The sequence below is a fragment of the Colletotrichum fructicola genome (genome assembly GCF_000319635.2).
Source record: "Colletotrichum fructicola Nara gc5 chromosome Unknown KSG_Nara_v1_contig01, whole genome shotgun sequence".
Taxonomy (NCBI): Eukaryota; Fungi; Ascomycota; class Sordariomycetes; order Glomerellales; family Glomerellaceae; genus Colletotrichum; species Colletotrichum fructicola.
Window position 1 is genome coordinate 5,534,958 of NW_027094051.1, and position 9,904 is coordinate 5,544,861.

The 9,904-nt window shown below is 56.4% G+C and overlaps 2 protein-coding genes across 2 annotated transcripts; both read left to right on the forward strand.

Moving 5' to 3' along the window:
* Nucleotide 1: 1 nt before the first annotated feature.
* Nucleotides 2-1,139, forward strand: kti12 (the record flags this gene model as incomplete). The annotated part of the gene is made up of 2 exons (XM_032034629.1): nt 2-7; nt 63-1,139. The coding sequence occupies 2 exons, from the start codon at nt 2-4 to the stop codon at nt 1,137-1,139; spliced, it is 1,083 nt and encodes a 360-aa protein (XP_031886275.1).
* Nucleotides 1,140-6,594: 5,455 nt separating this feature from the next.
* On the forward strand, nt 6,595-8,775 carry prr-4 (pH-response regulator protein palH/prr-4; the record flags this gene model as incomplete). The annotated part of the gene is made up of 1 exon (XM_032034631.1): nt 6,595-8,775. One exon carries the CDS (start codon nt 6,595-6,597, stop codon nt 8,773-8,775), a length of 2,181 nt encoding a protein of 726 aa, XP_031886271.1.
* Between the last annotated feature and the right edge of the window lie 1,129 nt (nt 8,776-9,904).

Genomic DNA, 9,904 nt, shown 5'->3' on the forward strand with positions numbered 1-9,904 from the left:
AATGCCGGTAAGTACGCTCACATTTCAATTTTGAGCGATGCTGACTGAGCGTCATGTTATAGTTAATCATCGTTTCCGGCCTCCCGACGTCGGGCAAAACCCACCGCGCAAAGCAGCTCCAAGCGCACCTCGCGAAGCGCATCGCGGCCGCCGCAGCGGACTCTTCGTCCTCGAGCAAGCAGCCGCCCTACAGACTCCACTACATCTCCGACTCGACGCTCTCCATCTCGCGAGACGTGTACGACCTCGACCCGGACAAGGTGCGCGCGCACACGCGCTCGGCCAACGCCTCGGAGAAGGACGCCCGCGCGGCGGTCTACGGCGCCGTCAAGCGCGTGCTCACGGACCGCGACATTGTGATCCTGGACGGGCTGAACTACATCAAGGGATGGCGGTATCAGCTGCACTGCGAGTCGAAAGCTGTGAGGACGCCGAGTGTGGTGTTGCAGATCGGGTGTGGGGTTGACAGGGCGAGGGGGATTAACGAGGAGAGGCTGAGGAGTAGGGAGGAAGCTGCGGCGACGACGTCGACGGCTGCAGCACGTTCGGAGGCGGAAGCCAAAGCGGACGAGGATGCGATGGGAGAGAACGAGGAGGTGGAAGAGCAGCCTTACGACAAGGAGAACTGGGAGAACCTCGTCTTCCGCTACGAGGAGCCGAACCCGATGACGAGGTGGGACAGCCCGCTGTTCACGCTCATCTGGGACGACGACGAGACACAGGCGGGCAAGGTGTTTGACGACATCTGGGACGCGGTCGCGGGGACGGGGAGGAAGGTGGTGAAGCCGAACCAGGCGACCGTCCAGCGCAGCCGTGACGCGGGAGGGGATTACCTGTACGTGCTCGACCGCGAGACGCAGGACGTGGTGAAGAAGATCCTGGAGGGGCAGGGGGACGAGGAGGGCGGCGAGGTGAAGATCCCCCGCGGCGGTGGTAGCAGCAGCGGTGCAGGCGAGGATCTGGTTGTGCAGCTTCCCGGGCGCAAGGTCGGGCTGCCGCAGCTGCAGAGGCTGAGGAGGGCTTTTGTCGGGTTGAATCGTGGGGGTATCGGGCTTGAGGGCGTCGGGAACTTTAGCTCGGACAGGATGAGAGAGAGTTTTGTCGGGTATCTCAATGATAGCTTCGAGAAGGAGGGCTGATGACGGCTGTCGTCGTCGCCGTGAGAGAGAGACTAAAGAAATGATACCCCTGAATGGTTTACATCATGATTTCGGTTGCTCCCGAGTTTTGATGCGTATCAGAGTATCATGATGCTTCCAAAGCTACAGATTCGGCTCACGGAATTACGAGGGACGCCAAGAATCAGCCGGATGTTCTCTGTTTCTAAGCCAGAGTAGTTTGAGCAGACCACAAAGTGTCTGGTCAAAGTTTCACACATCCTTAGATACGCCTGACTTTTACTTCGGAAGCTGGCTCTAAACCGCCAAGGCCTGAGCGACGAGTCACAATGAGGCAGAAGATGAGAAATCGCCGAGGGCGGCAAACAATGTATCTGCAAACCAGTTTGCAGATGCTGTCATCAGCTTCTGTGTTCTACGTGATCGATAGCTGGGCTTTGAGGCATTTTGTCCAGCACAACGTACAACAACAGCGGTGCGGCAATCAATATGCAGACGGTTCCTGACGTGTTGCTGGGTGCCTTCAAGGATGAGATGTCCCAATAACAATTACGAATGCTACAGCGACAACACCTCGGGCAAACAGGATCTCTAAGCCGGTTATGGTAGTCCCAAGGCTGGATCAGGAGATTTCTGCGTCATCCGTCCCGTGATTGGCGCAGATGGGTGTCGACACGTCTTGGGAAGCGTGCAGCTTGTTGGTACGGCGTAGCGTACCTAATGAGTAGGCCAAGGCGCTTAAACCTCCCAGAGGGGTCTGGAGCATGTTGGCGTGTTATTGCCTACCTACTTGCAAGCTGCTGATAGACTTTCGGAACGTGAAAGTGAAGTAAGTTGTGCTGCCAGCATCGCCAAGAGCCTCATCGCAGCTAGATCTCACTTTGTGGTGTGCTGCAAATCGCCCTGAGGGGCGCAAACATCCGCTCAGCTGCCCCAAATAGTGTCAGGCCTCGTTTTGTTCACGAAAGTGAGGCGGCAAAGGTGTTTTACAGATTGCGAGAGCGGGCGTTATCAAGTCTGCCCACGTGCTGCATTTCTGCCGCGTTGGAGCGAGCGAAACCGTCCACGCCGCCCCTTGATTAGGCTGCGCCTGGGAACGCAGAAGGTGTCGGGAGATCGCGCAGCTGAGGGAATAGGAGATTTACCGGATGGGGCCGACTTGGCGATTGCACGTCTCTGACAGAGTTTGGCCGAGCCCTGAATAGAAACTGGACAGGTAACGACAGGGTCGTGGCATCGGGTGAAGGCTTGTCAGAGGCCAAGACATGATGTGAGCTGGGGGCAAGTCGCAGCTCAAAACGACACGGGGGCTAATAAAGACCAGACCAGACTTGGAGAAAGAAAGGAAGTCCCGCGGTTCTGGGAGAGGAAAGGCGCCGGCGCGACGTAGTATACCAGGCTGGCGGTGATACCGGACTGGACAAAATTGAAACTGCCAGCTTGGGCGATTGGCAGGCAGTCTGGATCGACGTTGGCATCAGTTCGAGACGAAGCATGTGGCAACATCTGGTCAGTGCCAGCAACTGTCGCGTGTCGGCTCGGGGTTTTGAGATGAGACTTTGCCGGCGTGCGTCGCGTTAATCGGCGCTGGCTTGAGTCGCCTCACCTTGAGCTGACAGGCAGGCTGACAGGAGCCAAGTCATGTACTCTCGTTACGAGGCACGATGCGGGGGAATTGTGCTTGACTAGCATCAGGAAGAGAATTGGGTTGAAGAGGGCGACGGACCGGAGCGAGCTGCAGACCGTGGAAAGCAAATTAGTGCGACAGGAGTCTATTAGCGGAAAGTCTCCGTATGGACTGATTGTGATTGAGTGTGGTGTGGTGTTTCCGTCTCTCTGCCGAAGGTGTCAATGTCTGATGGCGGAGATGGGCAAAGTGCGCATTCGAGGGGTCGGAGATGCAGTTCACCTGGAGAAGGAAAGTGGCATTTGCAGTCAGGCGGGCGGGAGGAGTGTTGGACGGATGCACATGGACGCTGCAGCCAAACGGAAGGCGGACGGAAAGAAAAGGAACGATGAAGGGAAGGAAATCGCCAAGAGTTGGGCCAGCCACGAGCGATAAGCTTTGCCAAGAGGGACAGAGCCAAGACGGGCAGGTGTGGAAAGACTGGGACTCGGGTTGGGGAAGCTGCCTGGCCGTTCTTTCTTTCACCACTTGGACCAGCACAACCTGGAGAAGGAGGAGCACAAGCCACGTCCTTTCTTCCCCTCGTCCTTTCACAGGACAAAAAAACTGGGAGGCAGGAACAGCAACTGAGGCCAGACCACCACCCACCACCACCTCACAATCACCTGCAATCTATTGCGGGGTTGATGCGGCCCATAAGTTCGGAGATTGGTGATTGGCTCCAGCTCGATTTATCCAGAGAGCGAACAGGTTTTGGGCCGTCCATCACTTTCCTCTCTTCGACCCGAATTCCCTCCCGACTTGCCTTGTCCATCCCCCACGTCTTGTGCGCCGGTGACGAGTTGTTGGCCATCTGCAATTTCTCAGAAGCACCTTCTCAAGATGCAGGCGATGCCTTCGACTCCCCTGCGTCGATGAATATCTGCCGTTGGCCCCGGCTTCGAGCTCCTCCCTCATCCGGACTTGGACAGTCCCAGTTTCCCGAGAAGGTGATGCTCGCACCGGAAACCACACCTCGTTCAGCAAGAGTGCCCTTGTTAGTGGTGGACTCTCCCCTGGAGCATTAGCCCGTTAGGTATGTTGGCCCGCGCGGCATCCACTGCATTTTGTCCCCATACTTCGCCGAAAGCCCGTCATGATTGGTGGACAGACGAACGGATGCACTCGAGCCTGGGAACGGGGGTGGACCCAGAGTCGAACACTGTGCTGGACACCCCCGACACAGTGTGCAATCCTTCGGCGGCAGGTCATTCATCATTTCCCCTTCCAGCCCAGTGGCCGCCGAAGCGAAGGCAGCGGCAGGCTTGTGGGCCACCAACTGCACACTACTCGCTACGGCCGCTCGATACAGCGTCCATCTTTTGCCGGTTCAGACGGTCATTGTCGCCCACTGACCGTCTAATTGCTTACCCAGACACCAGTTCAGTGAGGTGAGTTGGACTTTGGATGTCTTGACCGAAATGCTGACTGGTCGGGCCAGGTCAGGCACCACCACCAATGTCGACTCGGGAGTTAGAGTTGCAAAGCCCCAGTGACAGCGATCGGGTTGATGTCACCGGCACTCATCTTCTGTGCTTCTCCCGCACGCAAGCCCTCGTTCTCGAGACCTTGTCCTACACCACCTCATCATGCCCTGAGGTAATCGACGTCGGGAGGGGAACTCGAGGGGATGCCGACAACGACAAAGGAAAGAGTCGCAATTTTCCTGCTCTCCCGCGTTTCAAGAGCCAAGACAAAACGCTCCGAACCCAAGGGGACGGCTGGTAGCCATCTGAATTCTGTACTTGATCAGCACGGCTGCCCGTCTCCGTTTCAGGGTATTTCCCTCGAGGCGGGGAGGCTGAGCAGCCACTGCCGTGCAGTCCTGCGCGCAGTTTTCGCAATAGGCACACGCAAGACATGCTTTTCCAACCACTAACGGCGGGGGGTGCCATGCAGCCAGCCCAGTCTAGTGTCGGGCGTACAGTGTCTCGCCTGTTCTCAATACATCCGAAGGAATCTTATGTAATCAGAAGACTCGACGCTGTCTTTCCTCTAATGCTGCTGCAAGTTGCTGACAGCCACGAGGATTCTGCTCAACAACGCCGGCCGGACATGGTCCAGAGTCACCGCCATTGCCTTAGTTACCTTCTTGTTGAAGAATGGCTGATGCTTGTTGTGATTCTTTGGGAGATGCGATATGCACCCGGAGACAACATGCTACATGTATATACGTCAAAATCCTCCAACTCGGGAGTAAATGTCATCATCCCGCCCTTCGTCGTTGTTCCCCTCTCGTCTCATTTCTCGCTACAGCTTTCAGTGCCAGTGCCATCGTGCGCTCAGGCGGACTAAATGCCCTTTCGTTGCTGCAGGCTTCATGCACAGGACAGAGGCTTCTGGGAGTCTACAATGTAGGTGTACAGAGGCATGCTCTCTCTCTTTCTCGCAACCATACCCTGGTGACGATGAGGCTCCTACCTTGCCGCCTCGCACTCTCTTACGCGCATCATCCCTCAAGCTCGCAGTACAAACACGTTCACGGGATCGACGATTAATTGACCGATAGATTGCGGGAGGTTGAACGGCCGCATGGCGATGTATGTAGAAAGAACACGGCACGGATGTCGTTGGAGCGGATTCCGCAGCCCGTCTTGTCAATCGCCAATCCTCAACGGCAAAGACCCTTTTCTTGGGCTTGTAGATCTGTCCGAGTTCTCTCGGGTCTGCCAAGGCTGTCAGTACACGATCGCGCGGTGTCGCGACATCTCTACAGCGGCCGGTCCCTCTGGCTTGGGACTGCATTCGTACAGTGTCTTTGGCCATCGAACTGTGCATCTGTGATGGGCAGTTACTCGACTCCGTTGCAATCTCGCCACTGTAATCGCGTGCAACACCGCGTCGCCCGAGTCGTATCCAGTAGCGCCCAGCACCGTTAGCCCCAGCAGTTAGCACGGCAAAGGGGTGTGCGTGGAGTGACCCGGACGCTTCACACTATGTCTCTCACCGTGTCACAGTACAGCGCGTCCTCGGCACAGTATGCTTCGCCATGTTCCCGCAGCAAGTCTCCCCACGCCCCCCTGTCCAAGTCGACCAGCACCACCCATCACCCTTCAGCGCAGCGTCGCTTCACCCCATCTCCCATATCCATCCGCGTCCCCCCGAGTTACTATTCCAAAACACTTTCGAGACGGTCTACGACTCCACCACGAGCGAAAAGAGCCCAGATCTGGCCAGCAATTTCAACAAAGCGCAACGAAATACAGGGCGCCACTCCCCCATTGCCCTCCAATCCGTACTCCCCCGAAATAGCGCTGATTTGCCCGTCTTTACCCCCGGCTCTCCCTTTTTCGCCCTTCGTCCCCCCCATTTCAGACTGTTCCTCAACTCTCCTAAGAATCTCTCGGCGCCCAGCCTGCGATCCCTCCCACATCCCCCACACGCAAGCCTTCTTGGAACCTTTTTCTCCAGTGTGGCCACTGACGACTGCAATCACGACCCGTTTATCGACAATTCGACCGCGACTGTTCATCGCTTACTTCACCGGTACTGGAGGATTTTGGTTAATCGATGCTTCGACCCCCGAATTACGTGCCGATTCCTTGACGATTCTGTATTGTGGAAGAGACTGGCACGCCCGGACCCGTGTCCCTCGACTCTCGCTGCATCCGCCCGACCGAGCCCACGACCTCGCGTTCTCCCCCCGACGACAACCCGCCACCTTCAATCGACTCCGCGAAAATTTCGAACACTGCATGGTTAATTCGATGGCGAGTGTTCGCGAATAGGAGGAAACCTCGTTAAATCCTCGCCTGCGGCTGGCCGCTCTGTTCCTCATCGACAAGCACTCGACGAGTCGGCGCCGCGACAATGGAGGACGCCGTGTTACCAGCGGCGAGTCCTCTGCCCTCTTTGGGGGCTGCCGCGGTCAAATTCGCGACTGCTGCACCTATTATAATCGCGAACAACGGGATCAACTATGAAGAAACCACATCCGGAGGCACGGTTCAATACACCGACATGCGCGACCCTTTTTACGCCTCAATCTTCCCAGTATGCTACGCTCTTGCCGCGACGACGGTGACAGCGTATATGCTGGTCATCATGTTATTTATTACGCCCCGATCCTTTCTTGACGGAGGAGTTGTATATCTCGGACGACGCGGAGGCTTCACCAGCGGAGGAACCTCGAACGGAATCAGCATCGGCGGACGTCCATGGCTGCAGAAAGTAGCGGCCGTGACCGTCGCGATCTCATTAACGATTGCCAGCGCCGATACCTTCAAAGTCGCTGAGGAGCAGTACCAGTGGGCTATTCAAGATGCCAAAAAGATGCAGTTGGAGGTTATGGACGGTACCGAGTTGAAGGTCATCCGCCTCATTTCCGACACGTTTCTGTGGCTTGCGCAAGCCCAAACCTTGACACGACTCTTCCCACGGCAGCGGGAGAAGGTTATTATCAAGTGGACCGCTTTCGCTCTTATTACCCTAAACCTCATCTTCAGCGCCCTCAACAGCTTCCAGTACCCCTCCAGCGGGAGCAACGGAAACGCCCGCCCCCGAAGTTTCGTCGACGCCGTTCCCGCACTGAGCTACCTGTTCCAACTCTCACTCGGCTTACTTTACGCCGCGTGGGTCATTTACTACTCGCTTATGAAGAAGCGTTACGCCTTTTACCACCCATTGATGAAGAACATGATTCTCGTCTCCACCCTTTCCCTCTTCGCCATTCTCGTCCCGGTAGTATTCTTTGTGTTGGATATGGCGAAACCTGAATTTACTGGGTGGGGAGACTACGTTCGCTGGGTCGGTGCTGCCGCCGCCAGTGTGGTAGTATGGGAATGGGTCGAACGTATTGAAGCATTGGAAAGAGAAGAGAAGAAGGACGGTATCCTGGGACGGGAGATCTTTGATGGAGACGAAATGCTGGAAGTGTCCGCTTCCGAATTCCCGTGGCTCCGACGAAGAAAGAACCGGGGCGGGCCGAGAGATGATGGTGGCCCAGACGGTCCCGACAGTGGTACCGGCGCTCAAGGTCCTCAGTCCGGTGGCAGAGGTAACCTGTGGCCTGGCATGTCATCAATTACCAACAGGTACCGCGGTAATCACAACGCCGCCAACGCCGCACCCAATGTCCAGAATGGGCAAAGAAATAAGGGTGGCTTGCTCCGTCCGCCAATGTGGCCATCACGGCCAGCTCCCGCGGTAACGCCCGTGAGCCGTACTGACACCGCGAGCGCGGCCAGCACCGTTTATGCCGTCAGATACCAATTACCCACAGAAACGACATCGAGAACACCCGAGGTCGCCCCACATGCGACACAACGCAATGCCACTGTCGCCATGTCGAGAAGTAGCTCTTCGTCGTCGAGGAGCGATTCTAGCTCTGATAATGATGAGCTTTCCATGGCAGCGCCTGTGCCGAGACAAGCCACTCACAAGGCCGTGGAGATTGACACAGAAGCTCAAGAAGACCCGTCGCTCAACAAGAAGGGGTGGAGGTCGTTGGTCTTCCGCCGCAACGCTCGTGATCCTCCCGCCGAGGTCATGGCCCAGACTGAAATGAAGGAAGAAATTCGAGGAGGCCACGATGACACGGGCCGATGGGACCTCAGAGCCCGGTTCGAGGATTTCGCCGCCACCCAGGCCGAGAAGATCAGAGAAAAGATGCGTCCGACACCCGAGACAGACAGCCTGCCGGTTACTGTCATTCCCGCGCCGCCCAGACAAGGTGCGGCTTTGGCTCAATTATTGGAGGAGGAGCGCAGCAGTCAAGATGTTCCCGAGCGAGTGGGGTTGGTGAGGACGACCAGCGACGCCTCTGCTCTCACCCCCTCGCCCGCCGCTGCGCTTTCGGCCCATCCGCCAGCACTCGGAAGAACCATGAGCAACTTCTCTCACCGATCTCCAGACCAAGCCACGCTTCAAGTCAATCGTCCGCCACTATGGCCAGGAGTCCGACCTCAACACCAGGAGTTCGACCAGCGGTCACCCAGCGTGCCACACAGCAGGCGAGCTGGGGACGATCTTGGACCGCCGCCCACTCCTTGAGGACTTTTGAGCGACTGAGTTTGTGTCTTGTTGAATACGGCAAGCGTGGCGCAGCGGCTTTTACTTGATTATGTTGCATCGCATCAGGGCGGATCACGGAAAACAACGGACGGCTCCGGCATGAGCCCGTATTTCAAATTTGAAGGTGTATATTGCGGAGTATATGGATATGGTTCTATGTGTATATGGGGAGAAGGGCTCTCAAGAGGGCCAGGAGACCAAAAACAAACCGCCGCGAATAATGATGGGGCCTGATATGAGCACCCTGATGTACATGTTTGGGAATGGATCAGCCCGCCGGCGAAGCGGGCTTGAAGAAGGGGCGTTGACTTGTGTTCATTTGACTCGAAATATGAGTTTGGTGTTACCGAGCAAGCACGCTCAGCGATGGGAAAGCGGTAGGCCTCATGTAGGGGACGAGACAGAAAGAGGGGGAAGGGGGTTTGAGTTAGATACCAGGAGACGTGCTGTCTTGGGGAAGCATGAGGTGGTGAGAGGAAGATTAGCGACAGTCGCACCAATGAATTCAAATGAGTTAACAATACGTTTCAACATGACGTGTTCCGTGAGATGGGTATGTTCACTCGACGCCATCAGATAGGTGTGCAAGTTACCGTCGGATCTCTTTTGGACCCCGGGTGCGTGAGCACTCCTTGTCTACTTGAGATACTACGGGACTTCAAAGTCACGACTTGCGATATTCGCCGAGAGCTTGTTCAGCAGCCTGCGCAGCAAACGGACACGAAGAAAGCATGTCTACTGCATCCCTTGAGCGGTGTTGGACAACGTCGAGACTACAGCTGACGTGGACCTTTCTCTACTCTCATAACCTCGAAACGCCTCAGCTATTGTTCCGCACAATAGCCCCTCCCCCACACACTTGTCGGAGAACAGAATGCAAGAGTTCTGTGTTAAAGGACAATGCTACTGACCACACAGCTCGAGGTGCTGGCTGGCTGGCTCGCGAGAATATCACCGGCTTGGCAAGCACCGCAGCCAAGCTGCGCGGCCGTTTTAAACATTGAAGAAAAAAATGAGACCTGGATCACCTTTATTTTTGCTACACAGCATGAAGGGGGGGGAACGCTTGGCGCCGAGGAGGGGGTTGTGTCCCTTTGTGGAGCATCGG